Genomic DNA, 20,682 nt, shown 5'->3' with positions numbered 1-20,682 from the left:
ATTACTATCAATTTTTTAGCGTGAGAACTCAATATTCCCGTTCTCTTCTTTCATTTCCTGGTTTGCTTACTTCTCGTAGACCGATCAGCTGGTTTTCCAAAACCAACTTTTTAAAAGTCAGTTTGAAGGTATAAACGTAAATATTAATATCAGGCACTTAATTCTTTGTTACCTTGCACGACTTTTTAAATGTTTACTTGTTTATTTATTGATTTGTATGGAAGAAATCAATTTTCTGAAGGGTGAAGAGGCCACACTACGTACATAAGGGAAGAAGGGTTCGAATCCCTGGCATAGGGCGCTAGAAGATAATGATGAAAAAGTAAATGTGCCCAATGATTGCAAGTTTATTAAAATTGATCACTAAATATTTTATAATTTTCTGGTGAATGCGGCATTGTCCATCTCTATGAGTGCTAGCAGTCGATAGTGCCGCTCTCATATCGTCTTATTTCCCAGGTCGCTGCTAAAGTAGGCCCTCACTAACGCCGACAGGCGCTGACAAGCATTTAAATAATAATAAAAATAGGGATAGGAATCTATACTGTACAATTTTATTGCGCCAGCTGCCGAAATGCAGGCCGAGAATGAGGCCGACATCATCGTGGAGGCGATAGAGGTGCTGGTTAATCACATTCTCTATGTGCGGGGTATATACCCCGCGCACATATTTAAAAAGAAGCGAATGTACAATACACCGGTCTTTGTCTCAATCTACCCGCCGCTCAATAACTACCTCAGCGGCGTTTTAAGATCCGCTCAAGAACTTCTTCGCCGCAGGGAGCTGCAGTGCCTGGAGCTGATAGTGTATCAGAAAGAAAGTAAGCAGTTGGAGAGCTACAAAATGTCATCTGTTCCCCGGGGGGATGGCCAATTGGCGGATGATCATTTAATGGAGTTCGAGCAGAAAATGCGCTCTGCCATCTACCAAATATCCGAACGGATGAATCAAGTCGGCAAATTTCCTGCAGGAAGCTGCCAGTTTAAAATACACCTGCACACGACGCAGGAGGCATTCATTCGCCTCAGCCACGAATCCCAGTACCAGGAGTTCCCTTGGCTCCAAGCGCAGAATCAAGAACCGCAGTCACCATCCGGAACTGTTTCCCTGTTACCCTTGGCTACGGTGGAGACTGTGGGATTGAAAATGGAGGCACTCATCCTTAACTAATGTACACTTCCACATACATAACCGTTATGTAAATAAAATTACAAATATTACAAGAAGTGGTGTTTATTTTAAATTACATAGACTACCCTGGTCGCAAGTTATAAATCGTATGGTAATTTTAGAATAATAATAAAGGTCTATACTTTTGAATAAATTTCTCCGCTGCCTGCGTCAAAAAATTGGATCATGCCGGACCAATAAAGTTTTAAAATTACTAAGCACCGCATACGATTGACCAGTTTTTAAGGGTCACTCAAATCTACTCTAGAGCAGTCCCTGGCGTTTTAGATCCTCGAACGTCTTTCTGTTGACTACGTTGCCCAGCGAGTCCTCGAACTCCTCCTCCTGGTCGGCGATCCATCGTTCACTCTGCTTCTGCGACTTAAGCTTCTCCCACAGCGTGATCGCGTCCTCGATCTGTGTTACATTAGCGAAATGGGCGGTGTTCGGGATGCCCAGACAGCGCATGCCATGCGCGTGTCGCCACTCGGCAAAGTGGCGTTGGAAGGCCTTGGGACCCTTGTAGGTGAAATTTCCGCAGATCTCGCAGTTGTAGCTGATGTTCAGGCCGTGCAACTTGTACAGCCAGTAAGGGATAGGTTTTCCGTCCCATCCAAGCGGCAGGTTTTTCGGATTATAGGGCATGTCGTCCGCATCGGGATCGTCGTCGTTATCCGACTCGCTGGCCTCCACATCGCTGTCGTCCCGCTCGCCGCCGGTCCGAGCCTGTTTTCTCTGGACATTCTCCTTGGTGGCCGCTCTCTGCTCGGATAGAAGCTCCGCATACTTGTAGAGCAGTGCCTCCAGTTGGGCAATTTCCTTGTGGCGTTCGTGCTCCCGTGATTGCGCACTGGCGGTCTTTGCGCTGGGCTTCTTGGCCATCAGAGCGGGATCCAAAGTGCTCTTTCCCTTGGTTGAGAATAGCCGCTGAGCGCGCTCCTCCAGGGTGCCGCCGCATTTTAGCCCCAAGGCCACCAAAGCCGATTTCAAACGATCTAGTCCCAACGATGCCAGCTCCTCCCAGCTGGAGAAGGCGGAGAGATCGAGGTGGGCGCCGGTGTTGGCCAGCGCAGATTCTGTCTCCTTGAGCGAGAAGCCGGGGAATGTACCTAGCAGCCACTGGCGCTGAAAATCCAGCTCCACCTTCAGCAGCTCCCCCTCCAAATCGAGCAAGGGCTGGATTCGCAGGATGAAGTGGTGCAGGTAGTCGTTGAGGGTCTCTATGTACTTGCGGTACTCGCGGTTCTTGCGTTCTCGCGGGATGTCGAAAACATGGTCAAAGGACATCAGGTAATTGATATAATCCAACTTTTCAACCGCCCGCAGATTAAGATAGAGCTCGTAGCACTCGTTGAGGTCCAGATACCGGCCGCCACCCTCCTCATCCGTGAACTCCACCAGGGCGCTCATGTCGTCCGGATTGTTGTACACCCGGATCATCTCGTCGAACTCTACGGACAGCGGTACACTGACCTCTGCCGGATGGGACTTGTAGAACTGCTTGATTTGCTTGAGGCGGGCGTAGAACTCGTTGAACTCGTTAGGTCCCGAAAGAGCGGCGATCTCCGCCTTCCGCTCGTTGTCCTTGTCCTCGTAGAGGTCGCGCAGCTGGGACGTGGCGTTGTGGTGCAGTTCCATGAGGTACTTCAGCCGATGCTCCGAGTGGATGCGCTCCTTTTCGCCCGGCTTCTTGGTCGCATGCTCGTCCACCATCAGTTTAACCAGGCGCTCGCGCTCCTCGTGGTAGCGTCGCTGTTGCTCCAGGAGCGTCTCCATGGCTTTTCAGTGCAAGGATTAAATAGGAGTTAAATTCAAATAGAAGACTCTTTTTCAGCGAAATCCAGTCGAAAAACAAAAGTTTTTTTTATTTAGCGTGTGTACATTAAAAACCAGTCACCACGAAGTAGGGATGGCAAAAATATCGACATCGAACTTTCAAGAAGGTAGTATACCCTCTTCACACTGACGTTTAAAATTGTAACAGCGAAACTGTAACTTGTAACTGCGTTCACATGGGACGTTGCTGTTTGACTCTCTAATTTAGGGATGATTTAAAAATTGTGAAATCATTTTGAATGTGAGCTTTGTATAGAAAATATTATTTTAAAAAATATTTTAAATTAATTTAAGTAGAGCTGCTTTGAATTCTTTTGAATCTTTGAATTTAATTAACTCTTTAAATTACATTTAAATCGAGCTGTTGGTTATAGGGTATGTTCAATAGTAGGTAATACCGAGTCGAGTTAAGAATGTGCCGCCCGTACCACGCGATAACGATATCATAGTCTATCGAAGGTATGACGGCTCCAACAAATACACATTTTTGCCCATACAAGCGCAGGGTCACACTTCCCGTGAAATCATATGATCGATTTGCAGTGAAAATTTTCAGACGTTGGGCAGAAGGCAAAAGTAACTTACCGTTTTCCACTTTCCTCGTGTTGGCCGCAGTTTCCAACTCGACTCGGCTCTGAATTTATTAGTTTAACTAAATTTGTAACCATTGCAGGCACGGTTGTACGTGGACTTCTTCGAAACACTTGAATTTCCTTTCGGTTCGGTTTGTGCAAGTGAGAAAAATCAGTCAAGATGGCACTGAGCGATGCTGATGTACAGAAACAGGTAATTGGAAGCGGGAAAGCGGCGAAGGTCGTGCCTGGACATAGTGGATAGGATAGGGAAACTCTCAAAACTAGGTACTCCTCCTGGATTTGCCTATGCAATAAAGATGGCGAAGTCATGGGATCCGAAATGTCCACCAAGTCATGTGAACTTTTCATGCCCAAACTTATTGGCCTGCCATCCGCCCAATTGGCATAAAACATTCAAGTTATTCTGTGATTGTGGCAGATTTATTGGTTATTAGGGCCCCAGCAAGGCAATTGTCCAAATACTTTGCGTAAAAAGTGAGTAAAAAATTCGTGCTGGTCATGTGACACGGCCCCCGCAATGGCCCAATGTGTTGGAGCGAGACGACTAGCCCTGCGCCCCCACACTCGCACTCTCTGTCACACGACCAGCGAACCCCTTACGTTATCAAAACTTAAAGGAAAATAAATAGTGGCTAAGGTTTTGGGTTTTGGGACGTTTCCGATGGAATGCAATTATCATGTGACGAAAGGGGCAACTACTAAACAGGACGACTGTTTCAGATCAAACACATGATGGCGTTCATTGAGCAGGAGGCCAATGAAAAAGCCGAGGAGATCGACGCCAAGGCCGAGGAGGAGTTCAACATCGAGAAGGGACGCCTCGTCCAGCAGCAGCGCCTCAAGATCATGGAGTACTACGAGAAGAAGGAGAAGCAGGTGGAGCTGCAGAAGAAGATCCAGTCCTCCAACATGCTCAACCAGGCTCGCCTGAAGGTGGGTCTCTTATCTAGTGGCCCTCGACCTGGAAAGCCTCAACTCATTTGGATCCTCGTTACAGGTGCTGAAAGTGCGCGAGGACCATGTGAGCAGCGTGCTGGATGATGCCCGCAAGCGTCTCGGCGAGGTCACCCAGAAGCAGACCGAGTACCAGACTGTGCTGACCAAGCTAATCGTCCAGGGCCTGTTCCAGGTCATGGAGCCCAAGGTGATCCTGCGCTGCCGACAGGTCGATGTGCCCCTGGTGCGCGATGTCCTGCCCAGTGCTGTGGAGCAGTACAAGGCCGGGATCCAACAGAACGTTGATCTGTTCATCGACGAGAAAGACTTCCTATCTGCTGATACCTGCGGCGGTGTTGAGCTGCTGGCCCTGAACGGACGCATCAAGGTTTGTTCCCTCCCCATGACATGATATAAGTGCATTCTAAACTAAACATCAAAATTATTGCAGGTGCCCAACACCCTGGAGTCCAGATTAGAGCTCATTTCGCAGCAGCTGGTGCCCGAGATTCGTAACGCCCTCTTCGGCCGCAACGTCAATCGTAAATTCACCGACTAAATTCTTTAAGTGCAAAACAAAACATAACTAATCAGAAAGAGAACCAGCATCAACACCTATCCAGCAGGAACAGTTCAAGTTATAACAACAGAAGCTCCAACCCACTAAATATTGAACCCAAGTAAAATCATCCTTTGGCAGTCAGGCAACAGCTAGGATTATATTCGATTTCAAAATACTTTTGCCGTTGTCTTTGTATAGTGAAACTGAAACACTCAAGAACATTTCGGTCCTTGTGTATGCAGCAGTTATATGATACCCACACTAAACACACATATATATACTCCGATATATATGTTTGTATGCCAATACTTACTATATAGTTTAAAGGACACGATCCTAGGAGCATACGAAAGCATAATACGAGTTTGTTAAAGTTTGTTCGTTTTTTTTACATATGCACGTATTTCTGAGCAGTAGGTCCAGGAATGTGCTTATATTGTATACATACACTTTAAAATTTTGCATACATTCCTGTCCAAGAATTTTGTTTTCAATTTTGCCCTCTTTTTGCGTTGTTTTTTGTACATTAATTTCTGTCGTCTGTAGTCTTTGTTGAAGTTTATATGTCTACGTCGTTTATGTTTGTAATTATTAAGTGCAGCGATTAGGAGGAGCAACGGCGGTGGATCACCCTTTTCAGTGCCGCTGGCAGCCTGTGCACGTGGCCACTCAGCATTGTTGCCCGCCGAAACACCGAAATGGACCCAAAAAAAACCAATTTCGCTGCTTCGAGGGCAACGGACGCGTGTGCAGCTGCCACTGGCCCATCAAAAGCCCCGAAAATCATCAATGTCTGTTGTTGAGCTAGCGAAAGTAACGAATACACACTATTAAGCACGCAACATTTACTCTCCATAATTCACCGCACCCAAGACGAAGAAGTATTGCCAAGCCGCCCAAGTAGCTAAATTTGTTGACCCTCAAGTTCAGCTTCCACACTATAAAAACATATAATACTTAAAAGAAAATAAAAAAAATGGAAATTAGATTCGCAATTTAGGGGGCTGCCGAACTGCCACCGATTCCTCTCGCCGCTGCACCTTCATTTCAGGCTCTAAAACAACACCGCGTTCATACACCCGACTAACACGCAGGAACTACAGCTAATTTGAACCTTGTATTTGCATGTTCGCCAATGTTCATAGTGTATTCTTCAGGCTCATTTTCTAACCGTTACCAAGTAAATTGAAATTGTTCAAATATGATGAATAACTACAAATTTAGCAAACAAATACAAAATAGCATATGCGTTATTATATAACATCGAGTACTATATACATTACATGAAATACGAAATGCAAGAAAAATTACTTTTAAACAAAATTTATGTTGAATAAAAACAGTATTTCCAAAAACTAAACCAAACTAAAATTGTTTTTAATTGCTAGAGAGGGCGATTTTTTTTTTCTTTAAAGAAAGAGATGGATCAAACAAATTTAACCCCTAGAGACCAATAGTTAACATTTCTAATGGGTACATATTCAAATAGAGAAACCCAATTTAATGTAAATTGCAGACGCATGAGAACATTTTTGAATGTAGGTTCCTATCTTATGTAGAAGTATTGTACTTTGAACGATCGCACCCGTTACTAGTTTGTTCCTTCGTCAAGAGGTCCTATTGTTTAATATCAGATGTCATTCAAAAATGTATGGCCTAATTTACCAAAATCTTTGGCTTCACCCAGCTGAATATGTTTACTTTTGGTTTCAGCTAAACACAATCTAAATTATTGAAATATTATAAATAATAACAAAGAAAATCTTAATTTAAAAACGTGTAAGTTCCCAGTCTGTCCTCCTTCTACATTACATTTTTTATACATCTTTACCAGATTGGTGTTGCATAGTTTTTGGCAAGTATCAGAAAAAATTAGTCGATTAGTTTTTAGAAAACCGCTAAAGGGTTTCCACAAAGATATAGGCATCATTTCGTAACTTTAGAAAGTAGAGCAAGTATGTTATTGAAACATCTTCAGCCGTGGTTTATTACTTGTTTCGATCGAAGTATCGCAAGATTTTCAATTTTTTGGGCTTTTTCTCTTCGCGCACATTCGCGGTACACTTATTCACTGCAGGGACTGCCGTCCACAGTGATAAGAGGGAAATCTGTATCCCGTTTTATATTTAAAACTTGAAAATCTTGAAAAATGTGGGCGTGACAAGCTTATGCGATTTGTGGGCGTGGAACTGGGTCGAAACAAACATAGGCTCTATTACCATCTGAATGCAACCTTTTAACTCTATCGTTTTAAAATGTGGGCGCCATAGCGACTGTTTTCGATCTCACAAACTAGCTCCAATTATCGATGTAAACTTTAACTGCTCGTTATGGTTCACTTCGATTAATATTCGAATGTGTAGATTTACTGATAAACAAAACTAAAAACGCACTTAATGTTTAAATTTTAAACCTACAAAATATTTAATTTAAATTCTGGCATCGAAACTTTGGGCGCCACAGTAGTGTTCGATTTGCGGGCCGATCGCAGGATCTGTAGACTTAAGCCTGCTCTAGGTCTTATAGTTCCACATCGATTACAAGACATGACTCGGACCAAGAATTTTTAAACTTGATAGGGTCGACAGCGCTTCCTTCTACCTGTTACATACTTTTCAAAGAATGCAAAATACTCTTATTCTACAAGTGATTTATAAAGTTTTTTCTCCGTTTTATCTGTCCAGTTTATTCACCGTTGAAATATTGGCGCGTGAAAAAATGTAAGTGGGATTTTACTTTGGCTTTTTTTTACCTCGTCAAGAGGACTTTTGCTTGGCAAAAAAGGACCGATAAATATATATTTAACGACAGTTTTGCCAGCTTGAAATCCTCCTTTGACAAAATTTCAGTTTTACATTTGTAACCGATTCACACCGATAGACTCTGTGGAAAGAGGCTATAAACCCCCACGGTGTTATTTTAACCCCTTTACTTTTAGTTTCACTTTGATATAAAATAACTTGTTTAATTTTTGTTTATTGAATATAACCGTATCTTATCTGAATGCTTCCGAAAACCGAATCGTTAAGAATTGGTCAGCCGTATATCATAAAAGGAGCCACAGAAATCGCTTAGCGCTGAATTTATACGGATGCATATAAGGGGATATTCATGTATTTCGAATTAATATGGGGGTGGGGGAAAATCGGCCAAACTATCATTAAATAATTTCTGTGGCAGCCGATTATAAATACAAATTTCTCCCGAAGACTTCCGCATCACCCCAAACAAAATTTTTTGGGCCAAATAGATTCAAGTTTTTTTTGAACACATCAGTCAGTGTTTTCTTGATGTACAAGCCAACTTGTATGCACCACCTAAACTCCCTTAAAGCTGGTCCGACCTATAAATGTACCGAACTTTATATGCCTTCTTAGCGTAATAATTAAATACTTTTTATGGTTTTTCATTTAATGGTTGTATACATATACAAATGTACTTCCAATGCAATTTATATTTGGTAATTTGATCGGTTCTGTTCAAATACGTTGCGATGAAACTTGCTAGCATAAGATCCCTCGATCCCTTCTTCAAAGATAGCATTCGTCAATGTGTCGTTGACGTGGCTTATCATTTGATAACGAATCCTAGTTCTTGTCGCAATATGCATATGTAGGGAAAAATTAATAAATAGTAAAGCGAACATACAAACGGGACACAGCCCTTTTCCCCACATAAAGCGTTTCTATAATCTCTATTTTCGACAAAGGTTTCCGAACAAGTTTTCCTTAAAATTTTAAATAGATTTAAAGTGAATATGTTCTGGTATCCTGTGTGGGGTTATTTATTCATTGCGAGTTACCTCCGTTTCCGATGTTTTTTGGTACTTGTAGAACTTGAAACTTTTATTAACACATTTAAATCAATTTGTTTCTATATATTCATCTTGCGTATATTGCCTTTAAACGGGAACTGAATATGGGTCACGACTGATTTGATAAAGACATCATTTGGAAAACTAAGATATCGGACAGTGGACTACAAACTTGTAATTTCTAGCACGACGGTATGTTTTACTCTCTCCTTTATTGTTGGAATTTTTTGAGTGTTATATAGGTGGAGTTTCTCATAATGATGTTATTCATAGGGGTGGATTGTATATATAGTTCGACTGGCTGTTGTAGATGCTGGTTCCGAATTATCGGATGGGGATGGTAAAGGGCGGCTCCGTTTGTGTTGTTCCTTTTCTTTTTAGCCATTAACCTTGTCCTTGTTACTCGCCATTCTTTTGTTCGTCCTCAGATTCGGATTCTGTAAAAACATAAGGAAACAAAACGTTAGTATTGTTTTCAAGAAGTATATATAAACACTAATTAATTTGACTCTTTAGTACGACTGTCCAAATGATTATTGGCCAAATTTAACTATATTGAGTTATTTGGACACCCAACCATTCAAATGCTCTGGCACACATCCCTTATAGCTCAATCAAACGATGCAAACGTTCGGAGCTTTAACAGTGGGGGATTGTGCAGATTAATACCGATGCAGCTGTCCAAACGATTATTGGCCAAAATGAACCACGGGTGGGTTATATGGACACCCAATCATTCTTTTGCTCTGGCATACTGTACATGAACCCTTTAATTTTGTTACCAATTAATGGAAGCCCTTAAAAGCTTTGTAAGAAGCATGCTTATTAAAAACATATGATTTTGTCCAAGTTTTCATTGGCCTATGATGCTTAGGGATTTGTAAAGCAACAAGGCAAGCAAAAAACCCAAATGCTCTTGCAATTTTGTACAACGAAAGTGCCATTATGGACAAGACCATTCTCAAAAATTGCACTACACTACCATTTGATGGAAGCACTTTTAAAGACTTGCTAGGGCGGCACCCAACTAAATTAAATACTGTATTGTCCAAGTTTTCATTGGCCTGCGTAGTTCAGTGAATTGAGAAGCAACGAGGCAAGCAAAAAACTCAAATTATCTTGCAATTGTGTACCAGAATCAAGCCATTTGGGACAAGACCATTCTCAAATAATTGCACTAGTCTCATTTCAAAAATACGAACCTTCTTCGGCTGACTGAAGCCATTCGACAAACTTGCGCATTTGTTCGAGGAAATGCATCTTGCCCTTATTTGAGTGACCGTCTTTGTACCAGCGCAAGATGATCTCCTCGGACAGAACCTCGGTCTTGTAGAACAACAAGATGATCTTTTGGAAGGCCTTCATAAAGTTCATGTTCTCGTAGCAGAATTCCTGCACCTTTAGGATTAGGGCCAACTCCGAACGGTCTGTTGAGGCGAAAGCCTGCAACAGTGTGCAGTATGTCTTCAGGTGACGAACAGCCTGATCGGTAACCAGCTCCTCCTTCTTGTTCCATTCGCCCAATGACATGATGGTGGACCAAATCTGTTAAAGATCATAGATGCGCTTGCGTTAGAAAGAAGTTGGTCGCGATTTATATTGGCTGACAAGACTTACAATGACAATTATTTCATGATCGGGAATGTTGTTGCGTTGCGAGAATTCCTTAATGTCTGAGGTTATCTCATTGTGTGGCTTCTCATCGTTGATATCATCGATGAGTGCTTGCTGCAACTCGCGCTTAGCCTCCTGGCTAGCTTGAGCCTTATGCAGCTTGACGATCTCGTTGAGTTCTTTGTCAAGAAAAACTTGTTTAAAATATTCCTCAGTACGTTTGTTTGGTGGGAAAAAGTCCATAAGTCTAAAATAGACATAGAGGAATCAAAATAAATTAGTTAAAAAAACGGATTTCGTATTAAAAATGGTTTGTTTATAGTGTACGAAATTAAATCGGCACCCAAATGAAGCGAAGGTTCATTTGCGAATTAGGTAAAACTCCATCAAATTTTTTATTCTAGGAATATCAATTAAAGATGCACAACTGGCTGATTGAAGCATCTTCCTGAGAACATTCCGGACCAAGTACAAACCGACCAATAAACTTACTTGCTTTCCAGTCCACCCTTCTTAAGCGCCTGAATCAGATATGCAATGCCCTTCTCTTGCTTGAACGTCTGGAACAGCTCTAGTAGAAACTCCAGTGCAATGCCATCTTTGATCAGATGCTCGTTGTTCAGTACCAGTAAAACATTTGGCGGTACAGAGCCGTTAACTGCGGATTAAAGAAAGAGGTGCCAACGCTTAGTACTCGTTTTCGAAAAATACGTTTAAAGAGCCTGAATGAGACCTTGTCCTTGGGCTCGTGGCTTTTGGATGTGGCTAAATCATCCAAGAGTCAGTATACCAAGAGTGAGTTTAATTTAGCCCCTCAGCTACCAGTCGAACAAGTGTTCATCAAGACTCAACTAATTTGATAACTAAATGGGCTGGCTTTAAGCAACGAAAATATGGGTTTTGAACATGGATAACTTACCTAACCAGAGCGCTGTCATACGCGCAAGCTTGATACGTTCACTTGGGGTAAAGCCCTTTACGAATAATAGAACTTTCCCCATCTCCTCTTCGAACATTTTCTCAAGGTACTTGTACCGTCTGATGAGCTTAACAAATACCTAAAAATAGAAGAAAGAAAATTTTACACTTATTAGTTGGCTGTTCAATTAATCGGGATTAATAGTTTTACATTTTGACTCTTTGTTGCAACATTAGAAATCTTTAGATTGCTGACTTAAGAATTTAACAAAATAAAGACAAGTAAAATGGTGCTTTTAATTTTGCATATTTTGACACCGATTAGGTTGTTGAGATGCATAACCGGTTCTAATAATACGCACAGCGGTTCAATAGCGTGACCTTCCAAGTGTGTCGTAGATAGAGATTAGTTGTTGACACAGAAGAAATCTTTAGAATGTTAGAGGTTAGAACAAACCAAAGACAAGTAAATGTGTCAGTTCATTTTGCATTTCTTGACACTGATTACATTTTTAAACTTTATAATCAGTTCTAATGAAATGCAGGAACATTACTTATTAAACAATTCTAGTTAAACAACCAAAACATTGGTCGATCAAAGGTAATTTTGTAATTTATGAATGAATCGTTTTAATAAACCCGTAGATCTTGTCTAATTTCTAGTAATATCATATGTTATCAACTTAAAACTTTTAAAGCTTTAACAAACCTGTTCATGGTTGCGCATGGACTCCATGCTCTCGGGCGCATCGAAGATGCAGTAGTTTGTGCGCGGCTTTTCGCCATCCTGAGATATGGAACCGCCAGGCACTGTAATCGAAGAACAGAAAATCGACAGTTAGAAAAAGCCAGACCGGGAATCTTCGCAGCCATCGGGACTTACCTAGTAGACCTCCTGCAATCAATATATCGAAGAGAACTTCACCGTAACGACGATAGTCGAGCTTGTTGCCCGCGCTGTCTAGATATTTAGAGATTTGTTCCAGGTCGCCTTCAGTTTTTTCGAGACCAGCAATGACCGCATCACGGAATCCCGTTGGGTCATATTTTTCTCTTTCATCTCTTTTTCTGGTCTTGATGCGTTGACCCGATAGCACTGGTCTTTCAGTTTTTTGACTCATACAATAAATTGCTGCAAAGGTAAAAATCGATCAGAGATGGAAGAGCTTTAAGTTTGGCCCTGTTAGTTTCTATTTCTGGGGAGACTCAATTGGCAAGGTCACTAGATTGGTTAGAATATGTTTTTCGTGTTGTATTTTATTATATGTCATTAAATAGCGAACTAATAGTCAAAGATGACTAAGCCCTTCTGCACGATCCGAGTTTTTTCTATTGTTCTTATAAATACTTTTGCTTTGTATCTGAAATATAATTTGAACACCTTAAACCGGGTGTTGAAGCAAAACTCTAAAGCTAAAAAAATACTCAGCTCGTGTAGGGAAACCTTAACCTAAAAATGCTCGCGTACATGTGCTTTGCGCACTCACACATTCACGAACAGAGAACGGCCATACTCCTCTCTCCGTATCACATTCTATCTCACATACACACGCACTCAATCTTTTACAGTTTGATAATGACGAAAAAGAAATGAAATGAAATAAAATGAAAGGCGAGGCGAGGAGAACCGCCCGCCCAAGAAATCGACAAAGAAACGCAGAATAAAGTGAAATTTTGACGTTGTTACTCTGTTGGGTAGCGCGCGGCAGGGAAACGAGGTCATTGTGCATGTAGTACACATACAAAAGCGACCCGTGTGCTGACGTCTACGTATTGGCTGGTTGGGGAAATTGTCAAAGCAGAGAAATTGCGAAAATGGAAATACCTAGGTTTTCAAGTACGCTTCCGGCTGATTCAAGGAACTGAAACTTACACTTTCACTCAACGGAAATAAGTCTGGCCCTGTGCTCGCCGCTTCCGCGTGTCCTTGCAAGTAATCGAACTCTGGTGAGTGTGTGCGTGCGTGTGTGCGCCTGTTGCTTTTTCACAACTGACGAGGCGAGTGTGTGAGCGTGTTTAAGAATGTGTAATTTAATTTAACCTCGCGCGGCGCTTACTAATACTATTGAGTCGAGACGACAAAAAACAAAGAGACAGATCTCTTCTTTCCTTTTTACTTACGAGCTTTTGCACTGTAAAATTGACACGCACGCACACACACTCAACAGTGACTGAAGGAGAGAGAAAGCCAAAGAGTATATTTTTTGTAACGGAATTTACTTTTCTGCCTTTAATATCAACGTTAACAATTTTGCCCGAGTCGAATTCAGACTACGTCCGGAATTCTATTTTTAACAGCTATCACAATCGGTTACTAGGTATATGTTGTTTGCCTCAAGTCCAGCGCCCCGTCTGCGCGCACCACTTTGTTAAATGAAATTCAGAGAGCGAATGAGCGAATGACACACGAGCGGTCGGCCGAACGAGGCGAAGCAGACGAGCCGATAACGAAGACATGTGGTTCGGCGCCATTTTGAAGCGACAATTGACATGGCGAACTGCGGATGAAGGGGAGAGGGATACGAAAAGAAACGGGGAAACTGCGAACGTAAAACGAAAAAAAAACTGAGGGGGTCCAAAGTGTGCATATTTCTGTCGCTCTTATTAAATAATGTGCAAGGTACAGTCGAACAAAGGCCCGCTGGCCACTAAATGCTTTGCTGCGTGAATTTATGGCTGCCCGATGACTAACCTCGCCATATGTACGCACGCAGTTCGTACATAACCCCTTTTCCAACAAAGGCGCAGACAAAGGCTTAGTCATTGCTGTCAAAACTACCAATACCGAGTTTACCGACGCTATCCTGGCAAATCTCAGCTAACATCTACTCTATATTAGTTGTGCTTGGGTACTTACGATTAAAACAAAAAAATCTGTTTTGCTGCGAATAGAAGTAACTTTTTGTGTAGCTGTTGGGCTGTTTCTTCTCGACGACTTGCAGTGGGACCGTGGCTTGTTCCGCAGGAAATAACAAAGTGCCTTGCCAGATGGGAAAATTACACAATTATGGATCTGTTGCCGACTGGTCACACTCCCAAGAACAAAATGACTTTTCATCGGGTTATTCTTTGTTTTACTGGTCAAAATCTTCGGCGTTATAGCAGATCGCAGCTTTAAGTAAAGTACAAGAAAAAGAGACAATCGTGAGCAATCGCACGATTTTCCATCAAGCGAGCCACTTTATGTCTGTTAAAAACAGTGCTGCCGGACCTAGGCAGTTTTAATTTTATTATTGCTGTATTTTTACACTATTAAAAATTCACACTAGTGGATTTATCAATAGTCTAAGTTTTGCTGAAATGATTAAATTTAAATTAAACAACAAATATCAGCAGTTTTAGTTAGCCTAAAATTATTAATAGCTAGGAACAACTTAAAATATAGTTTTCTAATTTACTTTAAAGTAAATAATGCTCACTAACCACTCTGGATTTCAACAATTCAACAGCCTCGAGGTTGCAGAGATTGTTGTTTAATTTTTAACAATTCAGCATTTTAAAGGATTAGGGAATAGCTGTTAGGCATAGCTATTTTTCTACGCGAATAAAATGGCTAGATTATCGACAATATGGTAACGCCGTTTGATACTTCACGAAATCCAATTGGAACTGTTTGGCGCACACAGATTACGATATTGTTTACTTTTTAATATAATTACTTCAAAAGCTGCGTAAAGCGCAATGAACTTTGATCATATAAATATACCAGGAAAACTAGTGCCGGCCAACTATTTGCAGCTGGGTCTAGCAGCTCAACGCAGCAAGCAACGCAGTTTCAAGGAGCTCCTCGAGAAGGTAAACAAACCCAAGCTTGTCCAAATCTAAGAATTAATTTTGTAATATTAAAGAGGAAACTGCCGGAGACTGGATGGTCCGATGAGCAGATTGAGGAGCTGGTGCTCCAGCTGGCGTCCTTGGACAGCAATAACTTTCCGCACAAGGTCGGACTTGGAGAACGGGAGGCCCGAATTGCCTGTAGTGAGTTGACTAGTTTTACACAAACCAAGATGATTAGCCCTTATTTTTGGGGAGCACTGCTTACTACGAATTGTTAATACCCCTTTACTTATTTCGCCTTATCTCATACAGAGCTCGTCGCCCGCCGACACTACAATTTTGGTCACGGAATCGGCCGCTCTGGTGATTTACTGGAGGCGCAACCCAAGGCTGCTGGCTCCACTCTGCTTGCACGCTTGACAAATGCACTAATCCTGGACCTTGTGCGGGGAATCGGACTGGCCAGTTGTGCCGGCTGCTTCCTCGTGCCGATGTGTACTGGCATGACCCTAACCCTGTGTCTGCAGAGTCTTCGCAAGCGGAGACCCGGGGCGAAGTATGTGCTCTGGTCCCGCATCGATCAGAAGTCCTGCTTCAAGGCAATCACCGCCGCGGGTTTGGAGCCAGTGGTGATCCCCTGTCAGGTTAACGGAGAGTCTCTGCACACCGACATCAATTTATTCCGGGAGAAGATAGAGCGGTTGGGAGTCGAGAGCATCCTCTGCCTATACACCACCACCAGTTGTTTTGCCCCGCGCAACTGCGATGACATTGCGGAAATATCCAAGCTTTCACAACAAACGCAGCTTCCCCACCTGGTCAACAATGCTTACGGACTACAGGCGAAGGACATCGTTCGTCAGCTGGAGCGGGCAAATCAAATGGGACGCATTGATTACTTTGTCCAGAGCAGCGACAAGAATCTGTTGGTGCCAGTGGGCGGTGCCATTGTGGCCAGTTTCAATGAGAGTCTGCTGCACGAAGTGGCCAGCAGTTATGCGGGAAGAGCTAGTGGCTCCCAGTCCCTGGACGTCCTTATGACGCTTCTATCGCTCGGTCGCAACGGTTTTCAATCGCTCATCCAGCAGCGGGCCGAGAACTTCATATACCTCAGAGATAACCTTCAGAAATTTGCAGAGAGTCGCGGAGAGGTGGTAATTGATAGCAGGTATAACTCCATATCTTTGGCAATAACACTAGGTACACTTGCTGTGGATGAGAAGGAAAGCATCACCCAGCTTGGATCTATGCTGCACATGCGTGGAGTGTCCGGAGCAAGAGTAGTTGTGCCGGGGCAAACCAAAACCATTGATGGACATGAGTTTGTGGGTGAGTAAACGCAGGTATGAGGTGTTTATGATATTAAAATAAATACGTAAACTTTGTTCAGATTTTGGCTCCCACCGCAACGAGCTTAAAGTGCCTTATCTAACTGTGGCGGCTGCCTTGGGAATAACTCGAGAGGAGATCGACAAATTTTTTGATATCTTTGGCAAGTGCTGGCGCCAGTTAAGTCAAAATAAAAATGAAAGCACAACAAAAATCCTACCAAAGGCAACAGACTAACAATTGCATCACTTAAATTAAATTAACTAATTTATAGGTTTTATAAACAAAATGATGTTATTACGCCATTGGCTCTTTTTATTAAGGTGATTTCAGTTTGGGAACCTCTTTTTTGTGAATAAAACAGCTTTAAGATGGCGTTTAGCGCGGAGGAAAGTTGGTATTCAAAAAGTATGCAACAATAACTTGTTCTGATAACCATATAACCATAACCAAGTCCTGGATAGGAAATGCCAAACCTTTTGTAAATTGAAACAGATCAAAATTTAGGAATGTATAGCAACTTGTATTTGGATAAACAATTTGGCAGTGCATGCGATAACGACAATTTACTAACGAGACAAATAAACCTAAGTTCCCTAGCTTTTGCTGTGGCCATTACATTTGGGTTTATTATTCGAGCTGCTAGTTGGGTTGCTGCTGCTATTGCTGGGCACGTTTTCCTTGTCGCGGTGCCTTTCGCGACTTCGCCGCTCCAGGTGCTGGTTCATGGTCGCTTCGATCTTGGCCAACGACAGGTCATACTCATGTTTTATGCGCTCATACTCTCGTTTCATATGAGCTTCCTTATCCTCGGCATACAACTTGTAATTGTGGGCGGTGCGCTTTGCACTTTGATAGCGCTGCTGGGCAGATCGCATCGCCTCTTCGTGGGTGGTGCGCAATGAGTCCAGCTGCTGGCGCCAGTGCTGCTCCACCTGGTCGATAGACTGCCGCTGTTTCTCCCACTGAGCCATCACAGCCTTCATGGACTGTCTCTCCGAATCGATGCTGGCGTGTTGCTCCTCCACTTCGCGGAGGAGTTCTGCGATTCGCTGGTTCTTTGCTTGCAGCTCCTGGCGGCACTTTTTCAGCATTGCCTTCTGTTTTTCTTCCTTGTCGGCCAAAATCTCTTCGATGTTCTCGCGTTCTGCCAGGATGGTTTGTTTAAGCAGATCGACCTCTGTTTGCCGTTGCTGCAGCTCTGCACATACCGCTTGGTACTCCCTTTGGAGGCACTGGCTCCGCTCTTCAGTCTGTTGCAGGCGGGATGTGAACTTCTTGAGTTCGGCCGCAAAAAGTTTGGCCATCTCATCGCGAACCCGCTGTTCGATTATCTTTATCCGCTCCTGGGTTAGCTCTTTCGGGGATGAGCTCGGCGAGGAATCAGATTTAGACCTCGGACTGGGCGCGTTCTTCTTCTGCTGCTGTTGCTTTTGGTACTCCTCCTGCTGCATTATGTACGCCTCAAATTGTTTGGCCTTCTCCTTGAGGTCGTTAATAAGCTCGTCCTGTTTGCTGGAAAGCTCGATCTTTTCCTGCATCTCGGCCTGCAAAATCTTGGATTGCTCCAGTTCATGTTCCAATTCTTTGAGCTCCTTTGCCTGCATTGAGCTAACGTTTTGGAGCTTCAAAAGTTGAATTTCCGACTGAAAGTGTGAGAGTTGTTTATTATTTAATTATTACTTATATGGAAAAAAGTGATTTTCTCGCCCACCTTGGTAATCTCTGCCAGATTCTCGATGCACTTGCTGCAGTTATCGGAGACTTCTTTGGCCGCCGCAGTGGCTCCCTCTCGCTTCTCCCGTTCGCTCTTCTGTCGTAGGGTCTGTAAATCACGCTCGTGGCCTAGTTTTTCTGATTCCAGAAGCTTTTTCAGCTCCTGTGACTTCAGCTCAGCCAGCTGCAAATTTCGCTGGGCAGTGGCCAATTGTTGGCGTTGTTCCTGCAACTCCTTGAGCGTGTCCGATTCCCTTAGTTTTCTTAATTCGTAATCCAACGACTCCTTATCTGTGGCAATATCAGCATATAGTTTCTTAAGTCGCTCCACTTCGCTCTGTGAATCTTTGAGAAGTATCTTGTGACGTTCCAGCTCCAAGCGCAGGTTGTCCGCAGTTGCTCGGGTTCGCAGCTGACGATTATCCTGTGTGAGCTGCTCGTAATCTCGCTGTAGGCTTTCGTGCTGCTGCCTAAGTTGTTCCAGATCATTTTCGACATTCCTGAGTTGCTCCTCGATCCGCTGACGATTTTCCTTGAGGGCATCCCTCTCGGTTATTATGGTATCCAGCTGTGCCTGCAGACCTGATTCCTGTTGTGATTTGTGCTGCTGCTCTTCCAGCTCTTGCTGCATGGCTTTCACTTTGTTCTCCAGACGCATTTTGCCTTCCTTAAGCGTGGCTAGTTGAACTAGCGATTGGTTCTCCTGGTCGCGCAGCAAGCGCACTTCCTGATTGCGCTCCTCCAGGTGTTTCTCCAGGCGCCGTACCTCCTCCCGCTTATTCTTTAGATTGGCCAGTGCCCGATAAAGCTCCTGCTTGATGTGGCTAACCCTATCCAGAGGATTCAGGGGTGTGCTGCCCACAAGGCGGGATCCACCCACTTGACTTAGCCTTCCAGTGGGCGATTCATCCGCCTGGTGCTGTTGAATAAGCGAGTCCATTAGGTCAAGCTCCGCCGTGGTTTCGTTAAGGCGGTCGTTGAGCAAACCGACAGTTTGTTCCAAGGAGGCAATGCGGGCTTTCAAGTCACTTATGCACTGCTGCTGGCGGTGGTTCTCCGCCTCCAAATCGGGCCGGTTGTTTATTTGGGTGCAGCGCATCTGGGCCATATCCAGAGCTTGACTCAGTTCGTTTATCTTGGCGGCTTTATCCAGCAGCATAGTTTCATGGCCGGACTGCAGAGCATTGTAGCGCGTGGTCATCTGCTCTAGTTCGTTCTGCTTGCGTTCTAGCTGATCCTTGACTTGGCTGAGTTGCTGCTGAAAGAGATCGCACTGGGCTCGATGGGAGTCCTCAATGTGCTTGACCCGCAATTCGGCGCTGCGCTCCTCCCGCTTGTGCTTGTCCTTCTGCACCATGTCATACTTGCACTGGACGTCGGAGAGCAGGGTTTTGGTGATCTCCAACTGGCCCACTAATCGCGTGTTCTCCTCCTCCAACTGCTTCCTCTCCAACCGCATCTTCTCCAGATCGCTGTCCTTGTTGGAGCAACTCTCCTTAGTCTCCACCAGCAACTCGTGGGTGTTCCGCTTTTCTCGATGCGCCCGGTCAAGCTCAGCCTGCGTGATTGAGAGGCACTTCTGCAACTCATCCAGTTGCTTGTGCGCAGCATTGGCGATCTGGGTGACGTTCTGTAGTTCGTGGTTCTTGGATTCCAACATCATCTTGAGGCGGTGCATCTCGTTTGCTTGCTGCGGATCCTCCTGCAGCGGTTTCTGGGGCGGATGCGTTGCGTAGTTGGGCAGAACAGCTGGTGGCTGTTCCGAATGGTAAGTTGTCGTGGAGTCGATTGTGTTCTCATCATCTTCCAGGTCGTCGAAGGCGTTCACCAGCATATGCCCAATCTTGCGTAGAAACGAAATCGGTGACATTATTTACCAGGCTTTCCCAGATTACTCACCTCCTGCTCGCGTCTCTTTTGATCCTGCAGCGCCTCCTCCTCCTCCTGACGATCCAGTGAGGAGTTCACGTTCAGGGTGTCCGCCCCCTGGAACAGACTCATCCCCGGAGTGCTCATAGTCGGCTAAAGCGACGCCGTAGTTTCCTTTTCGTAGCGATAAATTCAAATATTTTTCCGAGGAGGCGCTATTTTTCAGGCAACAATTTCTTCTTCTTTCAGCTTCTGTTGTGAAAATGTCCTAACGCCTTTATCGTTAACATAGTCACTGGTGCTGTTAGGCGCAAGCAACGTTTCTGTAAAGAAGGCGTAAAAATGAACTGTAAAGTATAAATATTTGCCTTCTACTATCACTGGGCAGGGCAGTACACGTAGTGACGAATCGCACTAGGAGAGTAAATGAAAATCTGCATTGATAAATCGGTCTTATCGAGTAATACACCAATACAAAGGTATTGCAACAACTAAAAGGACCTACAAAGCTTTAGAAAATCAATTGGATCAGGTTAAGGAAGTT

At 43.6% G+C, this 20,682-nt stretch overlaps 6 protein-coding genes across 8 annotated transcripts; 3 read left to right on the top strand and 3 right to left on the bottom strand.

Annotated features, from left to right (window-relative positions):
- Nucleotides 1-452: 452 nt before the first annotated feature.
- On the top strand, nucleotides 453-1,227 carry LOC119560702 (mitotic spindle assembly checkpoint protein MAD2B). Its single transcript, XM_037874290.1, has one exon. The coding sequence runs from the start codon at nucleotides 575-577 to the stop codon at nucleotides 1,169-1,171; it is 597 nt and encodes a 198-aa protein (XP_037730218.1). The 5' UTR covers nucleotides 453-574; the 3' UTR covers nucleotides 1,172-1,227.
- On the bottom strand, nucleotides 1,219-3,073 carry LOC119560701 (splicing factor 3A subunit 3). Its single transcript, XM_037874288.1, has one exon. It carries the CDS (start codon nucleotides 2,945-2,947, stop codon nucleotides 1,436-1,438), a length of 1,512 nt encoding a protein of 503 aa, XP_037730216.1. The 5' UTR covers nucleotides 2,948-3,073; the 3' UTR covers nucleotides 1,219-1,435.
- Nucleotides 3,074-3,462: 389 nt separating this feature from the next.
- On the top strand, nucleotides 3,463-6,359 carry LOC119560501 (V-type proton ATPase subunit E). Its single transcript, XM_037873971.1, has 5 exons — nucleotides 3,463-3,583; nucleotides 3,681-3,793; nucleotides 4,324-4,536; nucleotides 4,601-4,927; nucleotides 4,991-6,359. The coding sequence occupies exons 2-5, from the start codon at nucleotides 3,761-3,763 to the stop codon at nucleotides 5,096-5,098; spliced, it is 681 nt and encodes a 226-aa protein (XP_037729899.1). The 5' UTR covers nucleotides 3,463-3,583; nucleotides 3,681-3,760; the 3' UTR covers nucleotides 5,099-6,359.
- A 2,498-nt stretch (nucleotides 6,360-8,857) lies between these two features.
- Nucleotides 8,858-14,453, bottom strand: LOC119560158 (protein krasavietz). Of its 3 annotated transcripts, none has more exons than XM_037873513.1 (8): nucleotides 14,305-14,453; nucleotides 12,331-12,579; nucleotides 12,157-12,257; nucleotides 11,449-11,587; nucleotides 11,022-11,187; nucleotides 10,533-10,776; nucleotides 10,118-10,460; nucleotides 8,858-9,352 (listed from the first exon to the last, which is right to left on the bottom strand). In XM_037873513.1, the coding sequence occupies exons 2-8, from the start codon at nucleotides 12,566-12,568 to the stop codon at nucleotides 9,315-9,317; spliced, it is 1,269 nt and encodes a 422-aa protein (XP_037729441.1). In that variant the 5' UTR covers nucleotides 12,569-12,579; nucleotides 14,305-14,453; the 3' UTR covers nucleotides 8,858-9,314. The 3 variants fall into 3 exon arrangements, with proteins under 3 accessions (XP_037729441.1, XP_037729442.1, XP_037729443.1); XM_037873514.1 differs by lacking the exon at nucleotides 14,305-14,453 and adding an exon at nucleotides 13,569-13,815; XM_037873515.1 differs by lacking the exon at nucleotides 14,305-14,453 and adding an exon at nucleotides 13,321-13,475.
- A 465-nt stretch (nucleotides 14,454-14,918) lies between these two features.
- Nucleotides 14,919-17,171, top strand: LOC119560492 (O-phosphoseryl-tRNA(Sec) selenium transferase). Its single transcript, XM_037873958.1, has 4 exons — nucleotides 14,919-15,242; nucleotides 15,296-15,425; nucleotides 15,537-16,553; nucleotides 16,615-17,171. Exons 1-4 carry the CDS (start codon nucleotides 15,129-15,131, stop codon nucleotides 16,788-16,790), a joined length of 1,437 nt encoding a protein of 478 aa, XP_037729886.1. The 5' UTR covers nucleotides 14,919-15,128; the 3' UTR covers nucleotides 16,791-17,171.
- LOC119560491 (myosin-11) lies at nucleotides 17,056-20,382 on the bottom strand. Its single transcript, XM_037873957.1, has 3 exons — nucleotides 20,169-20,382; nucleotides 18,268-20,112; nucleotides 17,056-18,199 (listed from the first exon to the last, which is right to left on the bottom strand). Exons 1-3 carry the CDS (start codon nucleotides 20,283-20,285, stop codon nucleotides 17,150-17,152), a joined length of 3,012 nt encoding a protein of 1,003 aa, XP_037729885.1. The 5' UTR covers nucleotides 20,286-20,382; the 3' UTR covers nucleotides 17,056-17,149.
- Nucleotides 20,383-20,682: the final 300 nt, after the last annotated feature.

The sequence above is a fragment of the Drosophila subpulchrella genome, unplaced genomic scaffold (assembly GCF_014743375.2).
Source record: "Drosophila subpulchrella strain 33 F10 #4 breed RU33 unplaced genomic scaffold, RU_Dsub_v1.1 Primary Assembly Seq354, whole genome shotgun sequence".
NCBI classification, from domain to species: Eukaryota; Metazoa; Arthropoda; class Insecta; order Diptera; family Drosophilidae; genus Drosophila; species Drosophila subpulchrella.
Note: the sequence above shows the minus strand (reverse complement) of the source record. Positions and strands in the feature narration are given on the sequence as shown.

Coding starts and splice junctions, on each gene's coding strand:
- LOC119560701 (XM_037874288.1), bottom strand. CDS start 2,947: ATGGAGACGCTCCTGGAGCAACAGCGACGCTACCACGAGGAGCGCGAG.
- LOC119560492 (XM_037873958.1), top strand. CDS start 15,129: ATGAACTTTGATCATATAAATATACCAGGAAAACTAGTGCCGGCCAAC. Junction 15,243..15,295: donor TCAAGGAGCTCCTCGAGAAG/GTAAACAAACCC, acceptor GTAATATTAAAG/AGGAAACTGCCGGAGACTGG. Junction 15,426..15,536: donor GGAGGCCCGAATTGCCTGTA/GTGAGTTGACTA, acceptor TATCTCATACAG/AGCTCGTCGCCCGCCGACAC.
- LOC119560491 (XM_037873957.1), bottom strand. CDS start 20,285: ATGAGCACTCCGGGGATGAGTCTGTTCCAGGGGGCGGACACCCTGAAC. Junction 20,113..20,168: donor AAAAGAGACGCGAGCAGGAG/GTGAGTAATCTG, acceptor TTTCTACGCAAG/ATTGGGCATATGCTGGTGAA. Junction 18,200..18,267: donor ATCTGGCAGAGATTACCAAG/GTGGGCGAGAAA, acceptor TCACACTTTCAG/TCGGAAATTCAACTTTTGAA.
- LOC119560501 (XM_037873971.1), top strand. CDS start 3,761: ATGGCACTGAGCGATGCTGATGTACAGAAACAG. Junction 4,537..4,600: donor TCAACCAGGCTCGCCTGAAG/GTGGGTCTCTTA, acceptor TCCTCGTTACAG/GTGCTGAAAGTGCGCGAGGA. Junction 4,928..4,990: donor CCCTGAACGGACGCATCAAG/GTTTGTTCCCTC, acceptor AAATTATTGCAG/GTGCCCAACACCCTGGAGTC.
- LOC119560158 (XM_037873513.1), bottom strand. CDS start 12,568: ATGAGTCAAAAAACTGAAAGACCAGTGCTATCGGGTCAACGCATCAAG. Junction 11,588..12,156: donor CCATGCGCAACCATGAACAG/GTTTGTTAAAGC, acceptor TTCTATTTTTAG/GTATTTGTTAAGCTCATCAG. Junction 10,777..11,021: donor AAGGGTGGACTGGAAAGCAA/GTAAGTTTATTG, acceptor TGTCTATTTTAG/ACTTATGGACTTTTTCCCAC.
- LOC119560702 (XM_037874290.1), top strand. CDS start 575: ATGCAGGCCGAGAATGAGGCCGACATCATCGTGGAGGCGATAGAGGTG.